This window comes from Branchiostoma lanceolatum, chromosome 13 (genome assembly GCF_035083965.1).
Source record: "Branchiostoma lanceolatum isolate klBraLanc5 chromosome 13, klBraLanc5.hap2, whole genome shotgun sequence".
NCBI classification, from domain to species: Eukaryota; Metazoa; Chordata; class Leptocardii; order Amphioxiformes; family Branchiostomatidae; genus Branchiostoma; species Branchiostoma lanceolatum.
The window spans coordinates 19,663,783-19,691,036 of NC_089734.1; the positions used below are offsets into that span (position 1 = coordinate 19,663,783).

The 27,254-nt window shown below is 39.8% G+C and overlaps 2 protein-coding genes across 5 annotated transcripts in view; one reads left to right on the forward strand and one right to left on the reverse strand.

The window, feature by feature from the left end:
- The window catches only part of LOC136446732 (plexin domain-containing protein 2-like), an 87,883-nt gene extending 71,020 nt beyond the window's left edge, over positions 1 to 16,863 (forward strand). Inside the window, exons 5-14 of one of the 2 annotated variants that reach the window (XM_066445264.1) lie at positions 99 to 221; positions 3,237 to 3,355; positions 3,725 to 3,818; positions 4,337 to 4,432; positions 4,874 to 4,955; positions 9,022 to 9,082; positions 10,900 to 11,041; positions 14,318 to 14,508; positions 15,264 to 15,425; positions 15,639 to 16,863. In XM_066445264.1, coding sequence (XP_066301361.1) covers positions 99 to 221; positions 3,237 to 3,355; positions 3,725 to 3,818; positions 4,337 to 4,432; positions 4,874 to 4,955; positions 9,022 to 9,082; positions 10,900 to 11,041; positions 14,318 to 14,508; positions 15,264 to 15,269 — 914 coding nt within the window. In that variant the 3' untranslated portion in view covers positions 15,270 to 15,425; positions 15,639 to 16,863. Of the gene's footprint in view, positions 1 to 98; positions 222 to 3,236; positions 3,356 to 3,724; positions 3,819 to 4,336; positions 4,433 to 4,873; positions 4,956 to 9,021; positions 9,083 to 10,899; positions 11,042 to 14,317; positions 15,426 to 15,638 lie in introns of both variants that reach the window. The other variant, XM_066445263.1, reaches the window with a different exon arrangement.
- LOC136446731 (plexin domain-containing protein 2-like) overlaps positions 16,445 to 27,254 on the reverse strand; it is a 40,633-nt gene continuing 29,823 nt past the window's right edge. For 2 of the 3 annotated variants that reach the window (XM_066445259.1, XM_066445262.1), the window contains exons 5-14: positions 24,406 to 24,528; positions 23,773 to 23,891; positions 23,507 to 23,588; positions 22,632 to 22,724; positions 22,043 to 22,127; positions 21,336 to 21,396; positions 20,906 to 21,038; positions 18,528 to 18,763; positions 17,809 to 17,905; positions 16,445 to 17,491 (exon numbers count right to left, since the gene is read on the reverse strand). In XM_066445259.1, the coding sequence (XP_066301356.1) occupies positions 17,867 to 17,905; positions 18,528 to 18,763; positions 20,906 to 21,038; positions 21,336 to 21,396; positions 22,043 to 22,127; positions 22,632 to 22,724; positions 23,507 to 23,588; positions 23,773 to 23,891; positions 24,406 to 24,528 (971 nt within the window). In that variant the 3' untranslated portion in view covers positions 16,445 to 17,491; positions 17,809 to 17,866. Of the gene's footprint in view, positions 17,492 to 17,808; positions 17,966 to 18,527; positions 18,764 to 20,905; positions 21,039 to 21,335; positions 21,397 to 22,042; positions 22,128 to 22,631; positions 22,725 to 23,506; positions 23,589 to 23,772; positions 23,892 to 24,405; positions 24,529 to 27,254 lie in introns of all 3 variants that reach the window. The other variant, XM_066445260.1, reaches the window with a different exon arrangement.

Here is a 27,254-nt window from a genome sequence, read left to right on the forward strand (position 1 = left end):
TGGCCATGTTGCCTAACATATTCGTATTGTCCATGCTATCTTTTGATTTGTCAATGGCGACTAATCTGAACTGTTTCTTCCACCTTGTCTGCACCAAGGTTACCTGAACACCGGAGCTTACCCGAGCTTTGTAACGGACACTCAGTACGTGGCGCCGCTCTTTGATTCCCAACTGGACTCCAGTTTAGACACGGAGGCGTCTGTTAGGTACAGGGACAACGGTAAGAACTGTTAAGTATTAGAAGTCATCCGCTTGCTGAACCTGACTACTAAGGCTAAGGACGAGTAGGGAAATATCGCTGAACCCTGATCAGAAATGGTCTAATACGTGATACTATTCCTCATTTACATATTCGTCACGACCCGATGATGATGAAATATTCGTTAAGCAGGGCTCGAAATACAATTTTAATTGTATTTCGAGCCCTGCTTAACAGCAACTTGCAATTTGCAAGCGATTTTCAAGATTCCCAAGTTGAAAAAAACAGTGGATCCTGTAAGCACATACCCAGTTGCACAGTTGCGCCCCGCAAAACAGTGACAAAAGGACTGTTGCTGAATGAGAAATTCTCTGACTACTAAACAATAAAGTCTACATAGGTATATCCGTATCTAGATGTTTAGTCTTCTAATAATGCTACGAAAGTTGCTATGTCAGTCTGTGTATGTATTAACAGCAAAAGTTTCAAATTGTAAGAAAAATTTTTGCCCCCCCCCCCAAAATATATTTCGAGCCCTGGTTAAGCCATTTCTTTTGGCAATTAACAATGTCTTTCTACGTCATGTCATTATCCCCATTTCAAATGTCCCAATGGTGTTTCCGGATTTTATAGTGAGCATCACTCAAGAACCTCTGAATGGATTGTGATTATATTTGTTGTGTGGACAGGTGTTGGAAAGACAAAGGTCAATGTCAACTTTTGGCCCCATAGTATGTTACCTTGGTTCTGCAACAGAACTTTTTTTATTCAATTCAACTTAGTAAACCCCCAGATAACCCAGCGAGGGGCAAAGTAGGGGGGGGAGGAGGTCCCAGGCTAAGGCGGGCAGGCCTCCAGCCTGGCGCGGAAAGACTCAACGGTGGGAGCCGTAACAACCGCGCCAGGCAGGGCGTTCCACTCGGGTATGGTGCGAGGGAAAAAAGAATATTTAAATGAGTCTGTTCGGGCGTAAAGTGGTTGAAATTTGAGCGTGTGGCTTCCCCGGGTGCGCCCCTGAGCTGGTTTCAGTAGACTATCTGTATTAATATTGATGTGGTCATTAACTAGCTTATAGAAAAAGGTGAGACGGGCGTTCCTCCTCCTTTCATTTGACCTGGACGTGCTATGGTCTTGACTTTTTTTAGGGGCAGAAAGCTTGTGATGTAAGGAAGAATTGGTGTAGGTTTGGGCTCCCCAGCAGCTTGCTCTACATCTAGAACTATAGGGGCGTTTTTTTTTTCAAAATCCTCCAAGGAGATCGAATAACTGAACAAAGGAACAACGGATTTCCATGATATTTAGGATGCATGTAGCTTCGACAGAGATGTATATAATGTAGTGCTAATAAAGCAAATTCGAACTATTTGTGCGAAAATTATGTTTACAGTGTTTTGCCATTACAGGACTTAAATTCATGCAAGATATGTAGTTTATGGCAGGTTGAGCACTAACACATACCAGTGAGGCAAATAATTTCCTTATTATCTCCAAGAAAATTTTTTCATGGAGATATTATTTTTAGCGTGTTTGCGTGTGTGTTTGTGTGTGTGTCTGGATGCTTGTAAACAGCGTAACTCAAGAACGTCTGGATGGATTGAAAAGATATTCAATATGTAGGTAGCCGTTAAGAGATCAAAGGTCAAGGTCGATTTTGGGCCCCCTTGTATCTGACACTGAAACTGCATTAGCATTTTTGTCAAATCTTTCAAAGAGAAAAACTGATCGAAGGAACAACAGATTTCCGTGTTATTTGATATGCAGGTAGCTTGGACAGGGATGTACACGATAAAGTACAAATCATGCAAATCGGGACTTAATTTGCATAAGTAATGAGGAAAATCTATATTTCCATTCTAGACATGTTGTGACAGCTTACACCTGTTGGTTTTGAAACTAGGTCAAGTATTATCCAGGGACCTAACAGCTAGTCAAACCACAAAGGGATATACAAACAAACCTGAATACTTGTTTCTATTGAAATGGTAATAATGCAAATAAGAATCTTATTTGCATGATTAATGAGAGTATTTCATAAACCCACTCCGTTCAATGGTGCGATAGTTAAAGAATGCAACATATGTAACTGAGTAGGAAAGGGACATTGATAGATAAAAGTAAGACCAAGAAAGACCCAATTTGCATAATTAAAGTAATTCCACATTGGTAGTTAACTGGAATTTCATACTTGTGACATTTGGAAGTTATGTGACAGTGAACATAGTTGGATATAAATTTTACAAATGTGGGCCTAATTTGCATATGTATATTTCATGGAGATTTGAAGTCTCCAAACTATGGTTCACATAATTGATGCAAAATTGCAATAATTCTTCTATGTGGTAAATGATTTGAATGTCAACATTATGACCTGTGTAATTTAGTTAAAGGTGTACATGACCAAGCATGGATTATTTGACCCCCAGATAACCCCGCGAGGGGCAAAGTAGGGGGGGGGAGTTCCCAGGCTAAGGCGGACAGGCGGGCAAGTTGTCGCATAATAGACGTTTTGGGTCTCAAATCATGACTAACTTGCTAAACTGGTTTGTGAGCCGGTAAAACTAGATTGAATTGTGCATGCGCGGGATGCACTGTGGATAATATTTCAAACATATTGAGACATAGCACTTGTGAGATGGTATAAAGCACGGTCTAGACAATAACTGTTTACATGTTATTGGACTTTGACATACTACCCATCACGTATCTCCCTGCCCATGCGCAGTCTAATCTGTGAACCGGCTTACTAACATGAACCAGTAGGTGAACTGATGAGAAATGTAACTGTTATGTGACCATCGTACATGAAAAATGTTACTACATGTACTTTCGGACAAACGGAAAGATAGCATAGATAACATACTATTCGGAACATTTTAAATAGTTATAATCGATTTCTATTGTTCTGTATTTCAGATTCCATCGGCCATGCTCACTACTGAATATATGACATAATGATTATGGTATTGATGTGAAATTGATAAAAGGCAACAGTTACAGACGAAACTGCTGCATTGGACGTGTGTTTCTTGTCTGCAGGGACGGCGTTCACAGTTGAATGGCGCCGCTTACGACTCGGTAGACCACCGGGAGTATGCTGCTTCACATTCCAGGCTACTTTATTACAGGGAGGACGGATAGTGTTCACTTATCTGCAGGTAAGAATTAAAAATACTTGCCTTTAACAGCACACGTCAGCTTTACATCATCAAATCCTTTGATTTCAACTCTGGCAAGCTTAAAAGCAATGAGGCAGAAATTATCCGCGTATATATACATATATACATATACGTATATATGTATGTCAGTCAGTGTAGAGTCTCCGATCTGGTAGAGTCGGTTTACATATTTACTCCCTGCTTGAAAACCTATATCTGAAAAACACGAGCATAAATTGTTCAGAACAATCTATTATGAGAATAAACATCAACGTCACCTGAAACAACCTTCTTGGTCGAGAAAATGAAAAGTAAGTTAAGTGCAATAGAGTTGAATATAAAGACAGTCAGTTTAATTTGCCGATGCAGGTTCCGCAGGAGGGCTGGGCCGATGCAAGAAGTGACGTCAAGGTTGGCGTCTCAGATGCGTTTAAAGTGAAAAAGAGACCGGCACATGATCCAAGTTAGTATCACACTCACTAGCGTTCTACATGTTGAAATGCTGATATGCAAAATGGCTTTAACCCTCATGCATAAAGTTTCGCAGACTGTTTCATTTGTACAATTGGGATGCAAATGTACCTCGCCGCTATTTCCTGTACCTGTTAATGATAAGCCAAGTGACCTAGAATGGGGACATGTCTTAAGATTTTTATCGCCGCTTTGCAGATACCTTTGTAGATAAACAATAAAATGAATGATTTTGATATGCAGAAATTGTTAAAATTACCAATGCACTTCAAGGGAATACATGATTTCAGGTCATTTGCATTCTATATAAGGATGTAATGTGTGTGACGTAACGACCTATTGGAGGAACATAACCAAAATACCAGAGGAAAAGCGTAAATGATAATGAATAGATAATGGAGCGCTGTGGTACAAAATTACCTTAATCCTAATGAGTGTCAGTGAATTCCGGGTACTTTGTATTACATAACTATGCAAATTTATGTACTTTGTTTTGATATTTGCTTTCAGAACGAGAACGTCTGCCAGTCAAGGAATATCATAGGGTTAAGCTAGACCTCGAAAAAGTACGCAGTGACACTATCTTCGTACTAATTCCACAGCCAAGTAAGTTTTTAAAAAGGTTGTTATATGCCGGTTGTATTCATGGTGGTATTGGGAAATATTGGACTGACATACAACGTCCGTCCTAAAGTTAAGTTAAAGTTAAAATCCTCCCACACCATAATTGATGTAAAGGGCGGTGCCCATCTCCGTTTCATAGCCCTGGGACCACACTGTGGTGCAATCACTGCAGCAGGGGACTAGTCCACTGGCAGTCCTAAAGACGATTTCCAAATAAATACAAATTACAAAATAGTCTGCTGTCCTATATACGCAAGGAAAACAATTATGTTGAAAGAAACTTCCTAGAGAAAAATGTACTAAGATACTGCCTAATTACAGATTGGGACGTAGATATGATGAAAGATCATAGTTAACGTAGACTGACCCAGTTGTACCAAATTAAGCTCTAGGATCATTGACCTACTTCTTGTCGACCTACAGCTTGTGGTGATATGACCGACTGCAGCAGGTGTCTGAATTCATCCATTGAGTTCGACTGTGGCTGGTGCTCAACTCTTGACAGGTTTGAAATGTTTCCTATTTTAGACAATATGGCGCCTTGTCAATATTTTTCTCCACAGAAAATGAAGAAAATAATTAAGCTAAAAATAAATGAAAACACCTCAAGAATTGGGTTAGTTGACATTAATGTACTTCTATTTCATAGGAAGTCGTACGCGTTCGTGACAAGTTAAAAAATTGCATTTTAAATAAGAATAAAGAAAAAATGCAATGGGTATAACTTATAAACAAAACATCGCAAATAAAAAATTAAAATTAGTATTTTTCACCAGCCCGACATATAAATATGATACACAGTCAGTAATTTAGAAAGTCACCAAGAAATGTGTCGCGCATATCAATTGACATAAAGGAAACCCTAGCTAAAAGAATTATCAATAAGCGTTGCTAGCTAGAAACCCTAAATCAATGCTCTATGTTTAAATCGTTGAAAGTGCCTATTAGTAAGCTGCTGAAAATAATTTGGGCTATACGATTTATCCTAAAAGTTGAACTACTGTTCAGAATATGAATGAGGTTTCTTCACTGCCTGGCTGGTATCTACAAACATGCTCTCAGGAGTAATGCAATGCGCGCTGACATATACCTCAAATCAGGCTGGAATGTAGTCTCCACACTTTGAATACTTTCCAATCTAACTGAAGCCGTTATGCCAACACATTTCCTATCTTTGTGCATTAAGATAATCACCCTCATGAGACTAAACTGGGACTCAGGATGTATGGAAGCAATTTGCCAGGAACAAGTCTAGTGCGTGAACACTTGGTTTTATCTTCTCCATTAGTAAGTTGGTGCTTCTAAGACATCACCGTCCACATGCGGTATCTACAACTTCGTCTCATGGGCATAATTGTGATTCGCTCACATCAAACATAACTCCATTATGACCATGTGAGTCATTTCATGGTAACCTAACGAACCTTGTGCAACCTCGGGTTGACTTTCTGTTGGAGAAGCGTGCAGTATATCATACAAAATTATACGAAAAATGGACACTATAATGTTACTTTTATGTAAATAGCATATCTCAAAATAATAACGCCACAGCAATTATCTTAATTGGATGACCACCTCTAGAGATTCTAAATACTAGGGTTCCATGCACGACCCCATACCTTCCCCAAATGATGATAATTTTTTGGAGTGACAAATCATAAATGTTTCTCATTGATTATGCAAATAAGGTTCTCGTGTGCATAGCTTGCATCGACTGATCATCTCCACTACCCGAATAGCACAAGTATGGTAGGAAATAGACAAATTAGACAACGTCAAGGCACTATTGATGTAATATAGACAATACCTCTAGCTGGTTCGCGGGTAAGGCTGGGTCCTATGTGCCCAACAGTTCAATCCGCGGCCCTCCTTTCCTTGTCTTCACTTTTTTTCATATCGATCCATAGTTCTTGCTTAAAAGACTGTTGTTCGACAAATCTTGCTAAGAGTCACTGACGGAAAGTAGTGGATGCTACTTGAAACGTCCAGTTGCTTGAGTATCATATTACCTGGATGTCTAACCTTCATCGACGTATGTCTAGTAATGTCATAACTTACTTCCAAATGCCTCAACGTGCGGTAGCCCTACCTCATAGATAATGTGAATGAGCCACCTATGGTTTCTATTTTATTATAACATCAGACAGTACGGTAACCGAGGCAGCGGCCTGAACCTTTATTCTGAGAGTAGCTCATTACCTCCAGTTATGATGTTGTTTTTTGGACTGTACCACAGTCTGTTCAAGGGGAAAATACTGTTACGGTACGCGGTGCCCAAAATCGCCATGCATCATCGGGACCTAAATTAAAACAGACATGCTATTTTTTCAACAAATCCAACAAAAGTAAATTAGGTTATAGGTGCCAACACACAAACCAAGACAAAAACAAATTGTTGAAAGTATGAAAGTCTTATCTTAGCAAAGAAAGGCTATTGTAGCACTTCATCATGAGTTATGTAAATAAGGCCATCATTTGCATGATTTTTGTCGAAAATGCCTAGTAACTTCCTTACCACAAGAATAAAATTCCCATCACAAATACGTAAATATGTAACGTAATTATATTATTTTCTAATCAATTATGAAAATAAGGTCCTCATCTACATAATAGATACCTGTGGATATGTCACTCTTCCTCTTTTCCATATGCACATGTTTGAGAGTATTTCATAAAAAGCTGGGGATTTATAAACTCGCCTCATTAACCATGCAATTGATCCTGATTCCCAGAACTCTGGACATCTTTACTCACTCTGTCTACGTACGAAAAATCATGACGATCCGTCAACCTCAATCAGTTGAATAGCATATTATTCCACATCTTAACTCATATGGGTAAAATTATTTCAAAAAAATGAAACACATCATATTCATTGACCACCAACTTCAATCATTTCACAGTACAGTTTCCTGATATTTCCATCGATTTCATTACAGTTTGTTTCATATTGCGTTCCATTTCGTTGCATTTAGCACTTTATGTTCGTTCCATTTCGCACTTTCTGTACGCCCATCTGACGGATTCTAGCAGACGACATGCCAAACAACATACAAATGCTTCAAAGGGATCTTGAGATACAGCTGCGAACACACAGGCATTTGAATCTGAGTTGAATTAAAAATTGACGTGTTTTAGCATACTTATACAATATTTACTTATTCGAGCAGCCAATCACATATACTGAATATATTCATTCATTCAATACGTCAGCACCATGAACATAGGGTTGATAGACATCAGGGTACAGATTAAGAACTCCCTATTTCTGTTCCTCAATTATTTTCTAGCTCTATCGGTATTTTTGACAAAGAGGTACTTGTAACTACACTTTTTTGAATAATATTTCGGAGATAAAGCATATGCGTCAGACGTTATAGTATCCCTTAGATCGTACCTGAGGGGCCTGTGGCTTTTGTGCGGGGATGTAGATGACCTTTGGATGAACAGCAATGTGCTATTCTCTGACTGATGGAGCTGTTGAAGGTAGCAATGCCAGATTCAGATCTTTTAGTAGCCGTCACGTTTTTACTTGATGCATGCTTATAAAACAATCGACTTTGTATATCAAGCTGTTAGCAAGCATCGGCGCACGCATTCTGTTTTTGTGGTGATGTTACAACCTACCAAATGAATACTATGAGTTCAAAAGTACACGTTTCAGTGCGATCAAAATACAGACGCACCAGTGCCAGCAATTATCTCTTTGTCAGTATAGTTTATAGAGAGGCAGGCAGATGAAACAACATTCTAGTACAAGCAGTATTTGTTTTGTTACCGTATGCCTCATTTAAACTCACTGGTTGTCGACACCATCGGAAACAATACTGACAACATTGTGAACCCCCTCTCTCTCTTTTACTGGTTTTCGAGATTTTGTGGTTTATCCTTTTTTTTCAGATATTAACAGTTGCATTCAGTTGAATCTGTATGAGGTAGATGCCTATACGAATAGTCTCGTTGGAGTAAGTTGTAGAGCAAATAAATGAATAAATAAATTGTACAGCCTACGATAAACACTGGATTGCGGGATAGTCATGTTTCTAATACAAGCTCTTGTTGTACAGATGTGCAAACGGAACTGTGTGGCATCGTGGTGCGTAGATGTTAGAGCGTGTGGAACAAACAGGTCCCGATTTCGAGTCTTTCACATGCCTCTTTGTTGTGCCCTTGGGAAATGCACTTGACACGGCTTCCCTTACTTCAGTATGTCCTAACACTGATGAAGACATGTTGATACGGTGTGGTATGTGTTCTCCTTTGGAAACCGAATGAGAATCGTAAGCATGGTCGCCCATCTTTGACACTAAGAAGGTGATAGAAGAGGACGTGGGTCTTCAAGACGATGAACTCTGCTCAGTCATGGTCGACAGGAACCTGTGGCGTCATTTGTGTCACCTCACAGAGGATGAACTGAATGTGCAGAGTTTCACACAAGGTTTTCAGCCGAACATGATCGGCAGACAGGTGGCAAAGCCAGGTTTATGTTTCTGTTGCAGACGACAGTAATGTGTGTATGTTGTAAATTGATGTATATATAAATGATTGATTCATTTGTTTGTACCATATAGATGTTCAGATGGCAATGATTGGTTAACGACTACATGGAACGACGCTGACTGTCCCATGCAGGTGGGATCATTTACTATTTATGTATCGCCCATACTATAGGTATGGGCGATACATATTGTGTTGGTAATGTTTCTTTCTGCTCCTCCTGTCAAATCTTCAAGTCGATTCATCTCGGTCGTCCCTAAGCCAAATAAGCTGGTATGCAGGATGAGTGAGTACATACCCCCAGGTTTTTGTTTTCCATTTTCTTTTTTATAAATACCTTTTCACTGATTTTATAGAGGATTTTCAGACCAAAAACGTACATTTGGGCCTCCTGTGCTCTGGAATTACATCCAAATGACCTGAAATTTGCTATGGGGGTACATTGAACATTTCGGCATACATCATTTCAAAATACAATTTTTTTTTTTTATGCTTGGCTTTTTTCCTCATATGACCATATAGGGGTTGGCCATATGGACTTATTCGGTCAGCCAATCAGAGAGCGCCTTTCATAATGCGCACAAATTTATCAAGCTCGAGGTGATTGACTGAAATACAGTTAGGAGCATGCACTAATCTGCCAGGTGCAGACAGGCACAACTTTACTGCGCCCTGGCTCCCGTCCTTGTGTTGTTCATGTTGTGTCGTACTGAAGCTATGCAAAACTGAGAAGGTTCAAAATCTACGCCTTCATTAACAAAACTTTGTTCGCAAAGGCTCATATCCCTACAACTGATTGTGTATCCTTTCTTTAAAAACGTTTTGGAATGTTGGTATGTGTCAGTGTTACAATATAGGTTACGAAATACGCATCAGAAATGCGGTACGTTTAACAGAAATTTGTGAAACTTTTGCAAAACCTGAGTTGGTTCCGAAGAACTGTTCGCTGGGTAATGCAAAATTGTCTGGACCCTTGGATTACGGAAATTCTTCCGCAGAAGAAATCTACACGTAAATCTTCATCAAGATTCCAATTGTTTACATTCTGAAATTTGCATCATACTTGTGGGTCCGTACACCGCTGGAAAAGTCCATTCTTGTATGAGAAGGACATTTTCAAATATTCAATTTTGGGCTCGGTTGATTATCAAAAAGGTCCAGGTTTTTTGTTGGAGGTGTTTTTTGAATGGTCCAGTATGAATATGGGTGCCTGGAAGAGCCAATCCATGCATAGGGTTTCAAATTGGGAGAGATCCATTTCTGACTGGTCTTTAATTCAATTCTTTATTCAAATACCAACATTGTATTGCAGAAATACAACAAACGTTAGCCTGGACGGCGTTGATATTTACATTGGTCATTACATGATCTTACTTCATAATAGTTAAACGCTATTTTGGAATGCTCCATTTTTGCAAAGGGGTGATTTTAGGACAGTCGCTTTGTGCATGGGAAGAGAAATGGGCGCTACATGTTGTATTTGCTCGTGCAAATGTTGCCTTTCTAGTTACATCTCTCTTACCCACTTGTGTTTGGCAAAAAAAAGACAAGATACATATTCACATTGTTGATTGGCGATGACAATTTTGTATATTTTCAATTTCAACTAACCCATTCTATTCATCAATGTCCATACACTCAAAAACTGTGTTGATTCAAATGTAATATAACGTTATGAGCGATATCTTCGTGGAATGAATGTTGACAACAGACTTATTTAGAAATGGACCAGCAAAAAAGATAGAAATACATTTCTTCGTTGTACATACATACATTTGTTGTATATCTTGAAATTCTCATCTTTCATGTGAGAGGTCTAAGTTAAAATAGTTTTTATCTTCGAGCTATAAAAAATGGGATGGACTCTATCTTCAACCAAGACCTTGAAAATAGTACTGTTACTTTACACCATGACTACATTGACAACTGTATATGTAATTTCATATTTCAAGGTGAAGAATCCTCCATGCAAAGGGTTAGAAACAACATCGAGGCCCAGTACCTCCCCAAGTATTTACAGTTCAACAGTGACGTCGTCGGTGCATCCGTCACTAAGCCAGGAAAAGACGAATACGCCTCATGATCCTATAAAAGGTAAGACCTAGCCTGCTACGTCTGCATACATAATGTATATTTATATTCCAGGCCATGCTACAGGTATAGGAGTAAAATGTGTTGTTTTTCTCTCATTTTAGGCCATATAACCTGAAATTTGACACTGGTGTTAAGTGGGTAAATGCCATCAGTCGTATACTTATTTGCTGTTGAAGTCTTTAAAAACGAGCTTCAGACCAAAACCATTGTATATTTCTGCTAATTTGCCCTGGTATTAAAACCAATTGACTTGGAATTTGGTATCGGGTGCCTAGGACAATATGCCCAATGGACATTCACTTTTTTTTTGCATAGACTACATCAAAATTACTTGATGACCAAAACATATATTTTGCGGTCCCGTGACTGGGATTAAAATCAAATTACTTGAAATTTGTCATGACAGTGCCTAGAATATGACAGTATATGTGCACTTGGGACTTCATTTTTGCATACACTACTTTATAATGATGAAGTAACTTTGTGATATAAAAAAATTCTGCCGAAGGTTTATACAGAACAATCTAATCTGCATGGGGAGGGAGAGGGGAAGATACGGTGTAATTTCTCGCAAATAGTGCATTTCTAGTGCATGACATTTTGTTGGCAACGCACTATCGGATCTGCTTGACGTAAGCTCAAAATGTAGGTACCGGGTATGATTACGGAGTATGGCATCATTTCCGTGTCAAAATTACATACGTAAAAAAACGTCACGTTTCTGGTCTTTACGTGAAGTTTTGGGGTCAATACGCCTCGTATGCCAGGCCTACGTCACGTTTGGCAAAACGTACGGATACATATGGTCATGGCAATTTCGGGTCAAAATATCGTATTATCGAAAACGTCATGTTTTGAGGGTATACGTCATTTACATCTATGGTGTGTACTGTAAAGGCCGCAGAACACAATATCAATGGGCGATCCAATGGCTACAAAGTAGTACGGACACAATTTTTTAAGCCTTGCTAGAAAGTCCTATGAGAGAAACAGCCAGGTGTAAACTTTGCTGTGTAGTATAGAAATATTTGATTTTGATGACTGTCTGAATCGGATTGTGAACCTTTCTGTTAGTGTATGAATGCGCCGCACAAAGCGTGAGGGTGAGTTGACCCCCGCAAGTGCTCATTTTTGCCACAGTAAGCAAGTAACGGTCACCAGAAAACCTGTACAATTGTATATCTTCCTGTCAGTTCCATACATAGTAAATTGACTTAACCCTCAGGTAGTATATCAGAACTGTATTCAGGGAGAGAAAATGCGTAAATAAAAACACAAACAAGAGTTCATAAGTCATAAATCACCGTCGCTAGCAGAGTTAATATCTATGGATATTCCTCCCTATCTCAGTTACGTTTGTCACATGTCTGAGATTCTTATAATGAAATGCAGGGGCTTAATCATTGAAATTAGCTTCTGATTCGTATGATCTATATCCAATTGTCTGAATCATTACTCAAGCTACCAAAACTCATGATGAACCGTTAACCCCTTTTCAAAGTCTGAAGCAAACAGACACTCATCTTCTTGGAGATAAACTGAAGCTATGGACCGTTCCATAAGTCTATGAAATAAGGGTGTTTCTGAAATATTGCATTTACGATGTACTTGAATAAAAAAACTGATACGGTAAATCAAACACAACGTACATCATCACCGACATAATAGCAGACGACATGCCCAATTCCATACAAATACAACAAAGAGAACCCTGACGTTTAGCAGCGAACCCATTGAGATAGCTGCCCACTATCTACGGCTCAGTGAAGAAAACATCTGGTTCTCATTAAGGAACACACCAGACATCTGCCTGAAGCTGTCTAATAACATAGGGGTGCTTCTGAAATATAACATTAACCATAAAAACAGCTACAGCAAAATAAATATTAAAAAATGTGTATCATCACGGGCATACCTGCAGACGACGTACCAAATTACATGCGGATACAACAAAGGGAACCGTGAGTTTTAGCTGCGAACATGTAAAACCAATTAACTCCTGCAGGAGCTAGACCTCATTTCACGGAGCAACAATAACAAACAAAGAAAGTATAGTGAACTGTCAACTGACACCCCTCTAGGCGGTCACCCACACAAGCTATGGTGACAGCTAGCCCACGACCACGACCAAAGCATTGGGCATAAACGATGTTTGATTGATTGTTTGTTTGTTACAGCTTTTATTAGCACACGTTGCATTTTCTCTCCCTGAATACTGTTCTGGAATACTACAAGGGTTAAGTCAATTTACTATGTAAGGAACTGACAGGAAAATAAATATACAATTGTACAGGTTTTCTGGTGACCGTTACTTGCTTACTGTGGCAAAAATGAGCACTTAAAGGCGCCTTGCGGGGGTCAACTGAACTGCAGCCTTCTCACCCTGGAACGCATAGTGTGGCGCATTCATAAACGAACAGGAAGGTTCACAATCCAATTCAGACAGTCATCAAAATCATATATTTCTATACCGTACAGCACAGTTTACACCTGGCTGCTTCTCACATAGGACTTTCTAGCCAGGCTTAATTTGTTTCCGTACTACTTTGTAGCCATTGGGTCGCCCATTGATATTGTGTTCTGCGGCCTTTACCATACACATCATAGACTGCTAACGTCACCAGAACATGTTCACTCTCTAGTGCATGTGACGTTTGTAACGTAGCATACGTAACGCAACGTAACATAAGTAACATCACGTTAACGTGGTGCGTTTGATGCGTTTGAAGCGTTATGTTAACGCGTAGGATTTGCATACGTTACGTTAACGTAAAGCGTTATGATAACTATGACTACGTTCTGTTAACGCTACGTTTGTTATGATTACTTGAAGGGCGTACATACGTTACGTTAACGTGGTACGTTAACATAACCGTTGTATGTACGTAACGTATAACCCCAAAACGTGACGTTTTCGATAGTACGATATTTTGACCCGAAAATGCCAGGAGCATATGTACGTCACCTTTAGTACGTGACGTATGGCAAACGTACGTGATGCCATGCGTGACGTATGGCCTGGAAGACGTAACGTATGGTCCCCTAAACCGCACTTTTTTATATACGTTTTTATGTATTTTTGACACGGAAATTGCAGAATCACATATACGTCACTTATCCGTACGTTTTGCCATACGTGACGAAGGCCTGGTATTAACTCCCAAAATCGTCACGTATAGACCCGAAAATGTGACTTTTTACGTATGTAATTTTGACACGGAAATGATGCCATATACTAAGAGGACTCAAACGTACAGTTGACCTTTTTTTTCACAGCAAACCCTGGCCAAAGATTGACACCGGGACCAAAGCCCCCAAACTATGAAGTACCCCGAAAGGGGAGGAGTATGGAAACAGACGCCATCGTAGGAATTCTTGTAGGAATGTTTATAATGATCGCCATCATTGCTTGGACTGTGCATATTTGTTCTAAAAAGAAATCAGAGCCAAAGGTCGTTGTTGTCCAGGTAGGTTAATTCTTCTTTACCAAGTCTGTAAGTTGCATTGTAGTTTGCAAGCACCCACCCTTTCCTTGGACGCTAGCACAGGTCGCCGTCAGCTTATCAGATAGTCCACCGCCACATATACATGCCAGGCTGCTTTGTGAGCCAATTATGCCCTGCGTTATACTGTAAAGAAACGAAGTGACCATAAATAACATGTTTTTATTTTGGACAGGGGTCTAGAGAAAGAACTTATCTGGTTCTGTTACCCCTGTCCAGTTACCTCTTGTAACAAAGCTTGAATAGATAAAAAGACAAACGCCCCGTCCCAAGGACAGACTTGAGGCTTAATTGCCAGGGTCATTGCCTGAGTTTAGTTTTGGTAGAGAAGATGATCTATAGTAGCATTTTCTTAGTCTTGACATTTCTAAGGAATTGCAATGTATAAAAGGTAAATTCCTAAGCCGGCTCTTCTGTAATGACTGAGATTTTGTTGAAGTAGAGCGTACAAACAAAATGCTGCCCCGACGGCTGACTAAGCTATGGGAGAGAGTGAGTGAGTGAGTGAGTGAGTGAGTGAGTGAGTGAGTGAGTGAGTGAGTGAGTGAGTGAGTGAGTGAGTGAGTGAGTGAGTGAGTGAGTGAGAGAGAGCGTACAGGCGCTACCCCTTGCGTTTTCGGTTTTTGTGCGTAAATGTAGAATTTAGTATTCCCTTTTACGTCATTTTATGCGAGAAGTTCAGATCGTCGTATTACTGTATTTTCTTTGTGTATTTTCAGATATAATCACTCCATTCAGTACAAAAAGTTGGCAGGGAAAATTAAACGAACGACTTCCAGTTTCCATCATCCGCAAAATGTTGCAGAGAGATTGAAAATGGCTGAGACTGATAAACACGGTTTTCCAAAAACGTAATTCGCCCCTTTGAACCTGCAACAAAGGTAATGTATGTTTAAGTGCGAGCGAGAGCTTCCTTGTAGAACGTAATTGGATCTTTACGATAAAGAGATTTGGTAACGACATTTTGTCATATCCAAGTTGTATATGCAACTCAACGTCAACTAGAATAAATTTCTAATTTCTACTAAATTCAAAACGCATTTCATGTAACTTTATCATTTTGTGCCTGTGGCAAATCTTTTTTCTACATACAGATATAGATGGTGCCAGAAAGGTTCCATCAACCTGCCACTAGTGATCACGACTGTGTAGATGACCTTCATGTCTTCCATAACCACACTTGACAACCGAGGCCTTACCGTCATCGTGCTGCTAGACCGCTCATCGTAACAAGGACATCAGTACAACGGAGTAAACTAGGTTATTCAAATTAGCCTCTACCAGGCTCCACAGGTAGCTGGAAAAATAGTAGAAATTCGCCAAATAGACGGATAACATGCCAGAGGAGTTAGCTGGCTAGGTCGCAAACTGTACTCCCTGGACAGCTAACTCTTCTGATATGTTATCTGTCTTTTTGGCAAATTTCTATTTTTTCAGCGACCTGCGGAGCCCTGTAGAGGCTTATTCAAATAACGTTTTCCTAACCTAGATCTCCACTTCGAGAACCGCCAATTTCACAGTAGATTGAGTAGAAAGAAGTTATTGACGCCAGAATGATATCATATGCTATCCATGTACGTACGTGTTGTTCGATCGAAATAATTTTTAAAGAAATGAAGATACAGAATAACTGATGTTGCTGTTACTCTACGAAGACATGCAGCTATGACTTACCATTCTACCTGTAGAATGGTACGTTACAGCAGCATGTCTTCACTTCTGCTACATAGAACTTACACCACCATTTGATGTTTCTATTCTATAACATGGCGGAGAAGCATTAGATTTCCTGATTTAAAAATCGTCTGCTTTGCTCTATAATTTTCAAAAATGCAAATCTTACAAGAATTCATTTTGAAAAGTAGAATTGATCATATCAAGTCGCAGGGAGGGATACATATTTGGCAGAGAGAGACACAAACTTTATTTTTTATCAGCAATGACGTATGATGTATGGATGCGATAAAATACATTTCGTGCAGCTGTGCACACGTCGTCTAACAAACTTAGGGTCCACAAATCTAGCAACTACATTTTATACTTTCATTACGGGTATTCGTAGCCAATTGCAATACAGCATTATTAAATAACATTTTATGGCGCACACGTGTCTGTATATTGACCCCTCTCTCTGTCTCTAAAACATCATTACTCTTACCGTACACTACAGGGTCTGATAATGAAGCATTGGAACCTTCTCATATCAGTTCCCTTCTTCCAGAATATCTAATCTGACCACATTACCTGGTACCATCGTTTCAAAACTTATATGCTCTAAGGAATACACTCTCTAATAGTATTAAAATCGTTTTTTTCTCATTTCACAGTTTCTAGATCTTTTTTCACATTCATCTAAAAGCAACGTTAGGAATTCTGTCATTTGTCAATATAAAAAAAGGCAAATTTGTCCAAAATAAATCACATATCGTTCAATAAGTAAGGTAAGTGATTTTTTTCACTAATAATGACCTACATATCTATGTAATTTATGATAAAGACCACACCGTGAGAGGGTCATGACTGAGTATGCTATCTCAATTATTGATAAAATGTTTTTAAAAGTATATGTTTCAGTTGTGACGACGAGATACTGAGACGCTAGTAACTTTGATTTATAAATAGCAAATAGGCCCATGTTGCTTTCAGAAATGATTTCTTGGATTTGGCAGTTAACCAAGAAGCATAGAGCAAACGCGACAAAAAATAATTCTAAACTATCACGTTATATGACCTGGATATTCATGACACACTTGCTAACATATACTTCATTACCTGTCTTAATGAAATAATGTTTTCCACTGTATTTCTAATTATGATTTATTTTGTCAGTAGCAGTGATAATAATGTATTTGCTATGTTAAAGCGCGTCCAAAGGAAATCTAAAATGACATCACCGGGACGGTCTGCGTAGCTGAATGTTCTGCCTCCATTTTTTAGATACCTTGACCTGAAACAAATAAAGCGTTACAAGACAAATACATGTACATACACGTCCTGCAAGATTAATCTTTACGGCGTGAATGTTGTCTTCCTGCTTATTAACGTTGGTTTTTCCAGGGGAACAATGATGGCCACATACAGATTGTATGAGCGTCTACGTATTTTACACTTCAACCGAGGGAAAATGCGCGAGATAGACCCTTCACTCTCTTGTGCCCTAACAAAAATAGTTGCAGATATTTCATTTTAGAATTGAGAATTTTCCCCATATCGGTAAATGTAAAGTTGAATTAAAGCATCGGAATACTTCTATGATGAACTTACATCACATCCTCTGAAGCCGTCGCTATTTCGCCAAACCAGTCGGATGTTCTGGTGAGGATTATGGTTTGTGATGGTGAAAGTGGCCGATATGTGATCCCTGGATATGAAAGAATGATAACGCTAAGCCAAAGTTCCCGATGTTAAGATGAAATTAGATCTGAAAAAAAAAACAATGGGATGAGGCTAGTACAATCAATCATTAAACTGCAACAAGCTGTAAAATAAATCGCTTGATAGCGTAGTTATATTTTATTCCTCGGTATATTGCATTTATTGGACCGCAAGGATATGAAAAGTGATTTATCTTTCCCTAGCTCAAACTAGGCTTTGTTTTCATCGACAAGGTTGGTGTTGGGGCATTTGGGACTACCCTAAACTCTTACCCTATGTAGCATTTTAATTTGCAGAAAATGATATACACGCAAGGTAAAATCCCCATTACAACTTTGGTGTGATCACTACATACTAGGTGGTGTTATTTTTAGGGCATTATCTGATTTAGTTCACTGCCTCACTTGGCTATCCCGTTTGAATTAAAGGGTTGCGAGGAAACTTGAACAAATGTTGTCATGGAGAATGTTGGCGTCTGACAAGACGTCTGCTGTAATCACCATCATCAGATGGTGCCATACATATTGTAGTTACCATCTGGGATCTTTTATCTGAACATCTGAACAGGTACAACGGTAGTTCAAGCTGACTAATATGGGAAATCTCACCTGAACCACAACAACGTCCGCGTCTGCCTTCATTTTGGAACAGACGTGAACAGTCCACGCCACAATCGCAATTAGTATCACTACTCCAACAAGTATCCCTACAATCACGTTTGTGCCGATAGTTCTTTGTCTCCTGTGGTTGTTTCTAGGATGTTCACTGACAGAGAACAGGTTTGGTCCTGGGGTCACTCTGTGAGGTGATAAGGTGGCTGCATTACCCGTTGTTGGTCTGCTTTCTGAAAATACGATATATTAGTGTGTAAAGCACTATAGACAAAATATGAACTGTGCAAATAAGGAGTAGATATATGTGAGCTGCCGTAATCGCCTTTCTCGATGCACACCCAGGGCACAGTGCCAATAATGTGTCCATATATTATCTAGCACAAACCGACAAAGCCTCCATTGATGGATTTATTTCGCTTGGTAAGGTATGCGCCGTTAGCCCACAGGCAAAGGTGATCGATTTTTTTTCCATTGACTTATTGCATCTGTGCTGTATATATGTGCACACACCTATATAACGAGCGACCTCTGTAATTGGTATATTTTGCATGCTGTGCCCACCGTCTGATGACCGACATGATGCCATGTGAAGGGATGCCGAGAGCGCCACTTCGGAAGACTTTTAAACGAGCAAGGAGCAAATGTAGGTTGGACACAATATTGCAGATACTTAAGATTTTCTAAAAATCTAATCATAGAGACTTTTATCTGTGTAACGTGTTGACAGGGTTGAGACCTAGTTCATCTAGAAGTGCGCTCAACACTACAGTCTTGTGGCTGTTTATCTTCGTGTTCAGTCGCATCGATTTCACAGTCCACAGCCTGGCCTTTAGCCGTTCAAGAACAGGTGAGGTGGCAAGCACTCGTGTGTTGTGGGTAAAGGTTTCAGCTTCGACCATTGGCGTTCCAAGTGGTGCACACAACTGCCCGGGTGGTAGAGCACTTAGCGTGCATTTTCTTCCCGTAAGTACTGGCCGATTCGCCCAACTGGATCGTCCAGTGTGTGTGCATGTGCCACAAGAGTCGAGCCGTCGGCGTAGAGGAGCTCAAGGATGCACCTGACCAGCACGCAGCTCTTGGATTTTAGTCGTGCAACAGCCTTTTCTTGAAGTTTTCTAAGCGCAAAGATCATATATGTGGTGCCTCGGCCAGGTCGGAAACCGCACTGTCATTTCTGTAGTATTCCCTCCGAGATCGTTTTAATAAAGCGCAATTGGTAAGCACTTTGCCAGAGATACTGAGAAGCGAGATACCGCGAAAGTTACTTCAGTCACGGCGGTAAGCTTTGCCTTTGTAGTAATGATCATGTCATGGCGTCCATGCAATCCGGACGCACGGCGCCATCCTCCAAGTATCGTTGGTGCGGCCATAGCAGCTCATTCTGTAGCACAGTACCGCTGTTTTTGCACCTCAGTCGGTATCCCATCGACGCCTGGCAAGTCTCTCAATGGCTGAAGTGTAAATGGTTGATGGTCTGTTCAGGAACTCTTGGAAGATCTTGTTCCATCTCGTCAGGATTACGTCGGACAGTCAATACTGAGTACAGGTTTTGCGCCTGAACATAGAAGCCAGTAGACTGCCGTCGTAGAAGGTTCGGGACATGTGGGCTTCCGCATACTCCTGAAGTCCCTCGCCTTGCGGTCCCACCACTCGTTCTTCATTCGGCGAGATGAGCCTCGGTCCGGCGGACGGCACGGGATTGTATGGCCTAAAGCTTCCTCAGCTGCCCTGCGGTTCCAAGCTCACTTGGGTTTATGGTACGCGTGGTGCCCTCTGAAAGCCTCTAGGCACCACTGTTTGCTATCCAGTATCGTCGTTACATGGAGATCGCCCAGACAAACTTATCCCTTCCGACTGCCGAAGAGAACAAAAGCAAAAGCCGAGGAATTCCCGATTGTAAGTGGAATGTCCGATCGAGGGGAGGAATGTCCGCTGTCAAGACGAGATAAAAACTCCACCACGAGATTTGGCAGCACACTCCATGATTTTTGAATGCCGGGCATCTTTGTCCCGTTACTGACGTCACACTTCCGCTCAGGTCAAGTGACGTAGGCTTCAGGTCAAACCAAATTGAGCAGGACCAGAGGAGAGATCGAAAGCTTGTTGGTAAGCGCTTTTCTTTGTGTACGGAATTGGCGTGTCAATTTATAAATATGTCAATTACCGTCTGTTCGTCACAGATGAACCTACATTCGATACTCATAGTTTTTGGTAAGACCTAACCACGTACAGGGTACCACAAACCAAATTTCATTACAATCTATACCTCTCTGAGTGATGCTGTTTAACCACAAACCTTGCTACAAAAACCGTTGCAAACACCGCTACATACACCGATACCAAAACAAAACCTTCTTGGCAAAGGTATTTACCGTTTGAGTTGATAACGACATGCTCTGAAGAAGATGTCGGCACGAGTGTTGACACTGATGTTGATGTTGATGTTCTTGGGTAAAACGTAGTTATCTCGGATTTGGCGATACTCAGGCAAGGCGGGAATTTTGCCTATGTAGAAATCGAGGAAACAGATTGTAATTGTCAAAGACGTTCATTGTTCCCAAGTTCATTGTAAATGCTAATGAATATACACATCCACACGCTACGTGATTGATATTCAAGCGTGCATACAACACAACCCCTTCGTAATGACTTACTGTGCCACGGGACACACGGGGTAAAGCTGGGATCAGGAGAGTAGCGGATGTTGATTAGATTGGAATCAAGCATCAACTGTAGCTAAACCTTAACGAAGCAAAATTCCCATGGGGTATTTCTAAATGAGTGTTACAATGTGGCACTCACAAGAGCGTCGCACCCTGCATCTTTCCAGGAAGCTGTCAACCAGTCGTTTCCATCGGAGCATCTGGGCAGTAAAAGAAAATTCGCAACTATAAATGGGTAGATGTTCTTTTAATCTATGTAAATACCATGTTATTTTTCTATTTACACAGATCTTGGTCGTCTAGATTTTCAATTTAACTCAATTTATCAAACTACGTCAATACGTTTTACATACGTTACATTGGCATGCTGCTCCTATGTAAAAGTTATTCCAAAAAGATAAAGAAGGAAGGGGAGCTTAAACATTTTTGTTGTATTCTTATTTAAAAATATTAGTCTTATTTTGACTGCCCAAAGAACGTTGCCCTCAATAGTTTTCTATCTCTAAGATACGAAGGGGTTAAATCAAAAGATTTAGAAATGTACAACTCACTAAGAGGAAGTCTTATAAACAAACATTATCTTCGTTAACTTTACAAAAAAACTATTCAGTGTTTAATTGTTTGTTACATGAGAAATCATATTTTACAGATTATCAATTGGCGAGACAATCTGCAATACTGAAACTCGTACACCCGTTAACCTATTTTCCGTTGTTGTTCACTCGCCACGAAATACTACATTTCCTTACTAAGAGGTAAATGAAAATCATTTTAGTAAATACACATTGTCATCAACAAATCAATAAGCAGACACTCTTTATTAAATGAAAGAAAAACTGGTCTCACCTATTAACTTTCTGACACCACCCACACTGAAAGTCCACAATACTTGGACCTATACAACTACTGCACTCTCTTAATTCGCTGCACGCTGTAAAACACACGATGTCATACAATGTTTTACACTTATGACGAACCGCTGTACAGGAGGCGCAGCTATTCAGTCGTTACGCGTGCACTGTCCTATAGTGTCGCTGATTCATTATTTGATTCATTGATTGATTGTGATGATAAAGAGATTCAAAGATGGGAGTAAGCCAACTGGACTACTTGATATCTGACAAAAGGTTTGACATATTAGGAAAGCGCTTGCTGCTACAAGTGTAAATAAGATCATTAGCTACCATAACTCTGTCTCAGTCGATTTCTATTAGCGTTCTGTAGGATTATAACACAAATACATATTCAAGTTGCCTCTTTTGCTACCTTGCTATCACAACGAATAGGAACAATCATAACAAACAAAGCAATGACATATCACTGTGTAATTGCTAAATACTGTGTAATTGCTAAATACTGCTAAATAATGCAACATTATCATAGATAACTGCGTATACGTACCACTTTGCGAAAGAATTCCAAGGGTATAACTTACTTTGTTGTGGAACAAGAATGACAACGGCGTTGCTGTGAACCTTATCCAAGCCTAACTCGACCCTGTGGTATTCAATAACAGGTTCCCCTCCATCTGTTTGAAAGGAATATAAAGCAAATTTACATCAATTATTCATTCTACGCATAATTTTGTTTATCAATATGGTACATTTGATTTTATGCTTTCATGATGAGGATTACTGTATAAGATAACAAAGTCGTTCATCGAAACATCTATAAGTTACACATCAGGGCTGTTTTAGCGGTATCGATGACCAATGTTCGCCTTAAAGCATGTCTATCACATGTGCACATTAGAAAACCAGTTGTCTATATCAGGCTATGTTAATTTGGTTAAATGGGTGATATCCTCGAGGGACCCAAAACTGACGCGAGCGTGCGAATAAACAAAGAGCTTGCCCCAAAAAAGCTGCCTTCATATGACATCTACGTGCCCGGGAATGATGAACAAAACTAAGCATATGGAGTATGGTATACCGAAATATAGGTTCTTTATTTTTGTTCTTTCAAAACCTCTCCCTTGACCTTGTTATCGACATTAGTATCCGTTTTCCGAAATATTATTCCTTTTTAATTTACAGCATTTATTTTATTAATTTTTTAGCTGCTTTTCACGATATACAGTATGGCCGAATATTTCTGGGGGCGGACGGAAACTGATGCGCACGCGGACGTCATCCATATTATCAAATTAACAGGCCTAACAGCTTAAAATGATAAATTGGAATAAAAATTACGATTATGTATTCATTTATAGTTTTGTCTTAGTAAAGCTTACATGGTCACTATTATGATATTCCTTGGTATGCTCTACTGCTTGTTTGGTTGGTTGGTCACTGAAACACGAATACTTACCAAGCACCAGACTCGGGACGTAAGCGTCAGACACGCCAACCTTTACATCCCTCACGGTGTCATCAATCAGCCTAGCTGGAGCCTGGAGAAGAAGCGTGGGGACATGGCAATGTACGTGTATGTATGTTTAAAATGCTTCTTTAGGACATACAAAATCGCTAACAATAGTTACATCAATCACTTTCGATATCAAAGAGGTAAGATGACGTATTTTGGAGAACTCGAGAAAATTTGCCTGTGCCTTATGATGAAGCGAAACTACCTACTTCTTTATATGCAAAAACAATGCGACCATCTTTCATCAGCGTTGTCTGGAAAACGAATGGTCCGAGCTTGGTTTGGTTGGTTAGGTATAATCTGTTCCACTCAACCGTAAAGGATGTTCCTGGAAAAAAGGACGACACTTGGAGATATCATGTTGAGTTATTGTCCATTCCAAAGCATAATCACATATAAAAGTCCAAACCCCCGAAAGTGTTGCATGATTTACTTGGGGGGGGGGGGGGGAAGCATAGAAGGCATTACATTGTTCTGGAAAAACGTGTTGAAATAGTTTAAAGAAGATCCATTTCAGAAAGCCCTAACACGTCTAGAAATCGAGACATGTGTTTTTACTGTCATTAACTTCAAAACAGAATTTGATTAAGGCTCATGTATCGTTGACAAATGACCTACAGTATTTGGCTGATATGCTTTTGTAACAGATAACAGAATGTTGTACCGAACTAAAACCTTGCTCCAACACAAAAAAAAAAAAAAAACACTTAAGCTTTGAGGAATGCTGCAGTTGTACAGTCGCAAATTGGATGATTTCTGTTGGACAAATTTTTAACTTTGTCCTATGTCAATTATTAACACCGATAATGGCTTAACATAAGAATGGCGTTGTGTTTACTTACCGCTATCCTTGTATCTAACAGATGCATACTTGTCTAAACTGGAGTCCAGTCGCGGGTCAGACAGTGGGGCTACATACTGCGTGTCCGTGACGAAACTTGGGTACTGCCCAGTATTCAAATATCCTAAAAAGGTAAAGCAGTCATCCTCAATTGATGTGAAGCACAATGCTTTTTCAAGTAGCTAGTGGTAGTGCAATGCGGCTTCGCCACGGCTCACGTTTTTGGCCGAGCACACTGGGTCACCCCTACTCTTCTCGATAAGTGTGTTGGGGTCTTTTACGTACTACATAACGTAAACAAATGAAACATTAGAATCTTAGAATCACAACCAGTCACTTCTTACCTGCTGCCGTTTCGGTGCCTATCAGACACCTGCTTCAGAGCTTCTGACTGGAGTACAATCCCAAATGCGGCTAAGCTTGTATCCCCCCTCGTCCCAGTTCATCACTGGTGTTGACTTCCTTATCCAGAGAGCCTCCTTGATCCATCGGATGCGTCTGTTGTCCTCTCTGTCTATCACATTGACCCCCTCCCAGTCTGACAGACCCAAGAACGTTAGCAGGTAAGAAGTGACTGGTTGTGTAAAAAGAAAACTTCAATATCCTATGTTCTACCAACGTGATGAAATTATTTTCGGAAGTGATAACGTTCTTGGGTAACATAAACTCGGGATTTTTCCGATAATGGTTGACTGAAATCAATCTAGCAGAACAATAAACCATCCTTTTTTTCTATAATTCTGTCAGTATCATGTACTATCTTTGCACTAATCATATATATGGTAGATTTTGTCTCTTGTCGTGTTGACACCATAATATTTCAACTTAAAACTACCGTCCGCCGCACGCAGAATGACAGTCGGCTGTCGGACAGGGGGGCACATTAATTCGGGAGAGAAGATTCGTCTTGAATATCTCACCGCTAATCACATTTTATACAGCAGCTATTCGTTCCATCCTTGGCTTGAGGAGAGTGCTATGGATATAGACGTGTCCAAGTAAAAAAAATACACGAAAAAACGGCCGTACCGCACACATCAGGCCAGTTCGGGAACAACCCGTGTGTTGAGTCGGTAGAACTTCACTCAAAGTCGGCCCATCGTCATCATCGGGCAATGTGTAACGTTACATTATTCATGGCAAGTTAGCTGGATGCCGTAGCAATGGTAATACTACTATGTCCATGTGTTCCTTGTTGTGTTAGGAGCAAACTTTGAGGAAAATATCTTCCTCAGTCCACTATCACACGCAGCATTTAGACAAAAAAGTGTTCCTCACAAACCTTTGTCGTCTGCTTGACAACAGGATTCTGGTTAACAATATGGCGGCGGGAAAATACACGTGCCGTAGGTTGTAGCAACAGAGAGGAGTTTTGATGATTAATCACACTTAGAATCCAGTTGCAGGTTAGCAAAAGAGATTGTAATAAGTTGTCTTGTAAATAATTGTGTTTAGCAGGAAGCGGATGTGACATTTTTCTTATAAACCAGCCGACAACCATGTTGTGTAATTCTCCCACGAAGCCCTCAGACTGTTCCAATAAGGGACGGAGAGTTTTTGACCTCGTCGCCTTATAATCCATGCTTATCGAAGCTTTTCAGACAGTGTTCTGAATACGTAAGTCTGTCAGGTTTGCATTTCTAGCGGTATTACTTATGTTGCATCTAGCACATATCCCTAAATACCCCGTTTTCGAAAAATCCCGAATTTAAGTACCCCGCGAATTTATGTTACCCAACGTTACCCCCATGTTTGAATGGACTCTTTTTGGTTTAGAAAGAACGAAGAAGTAATTTTAAAGTGCTGTATGCCAAAAATTGAGATACATAATTCTTAAAGTGATATATGCTAAAAGTGTGACCAAAATCCTGTGCGTACATGTTCTGGACAGTCTCATACCGTATTTGGTATAGATACTAGTGCACCTAAGCCAGGAATGTAAGGTAAATTGATTAACCAAATTGGCCAATCAGGCCCTCCCATTTTGGAATGTAGCACTCCCATCAGTTGTCTATTTATGTTATTGGAAGTGACAGAAGTGGCAAAATATCACCCCAAAAGCTCCAAAAAAAATCATTTTGAAGTGGTGTATGCAGAAAACAATGTTGGGATCCTTTCAGTAAATATCCAATGCACAACGCTACTAAATTGCACGTCCGTTGGTTTTCATACCAGGGCAGCAGAGGCTAATATAAACGTTTTTGGTCTGAAAATGGCAAAAAAAACCAATACAATCATGTTAAAGGCATTTTTTTAAATGAAGAACACGGGTCCTGGGGTTTGTACTCACTCTACGTGCATACAAAATTTCAGCTCATTTGGCCCAGGGACAACCGAGATGAATCCCTTTGAAGGTTTGACAGGAAGGGAAGAAGAAGAAGAAGAAGAAAATGACAAACAAGAGTTCGGAGACCCCACATCTCCATGAAGTATTTTGATTATGGAAATGACTTCCTTCTTTGCATAATCTATGCTTGGTCATTCTACACTTTGACTAACTTATAAATGTCATAATGTTAAGTCCAATAATTTACCACTAAGAAAAAGTATGACATTTTTAAATTAATCATGCAAAAAATGCATTTTTACGATACATCTATTTGAGTCCTATAATGGAAAAAACTGCTAATATAGATTTTCCTCATTGATTATGTCAAGTACGTCCCGATTTACATAATTTGCATTTTATTATAAACATCTTTGTCTAAGCTACTTGCATACTAATCATCATGGAAATCCGTCGTTCCTCTCTTCAATTATTTTCCTTTGGAGATTTTGACAAAACCACCCCTGCAGTTCCAGAGCAAGCTGCCAAGGAGCCGAAACCTACAAAACTTCTTCTTTACACCA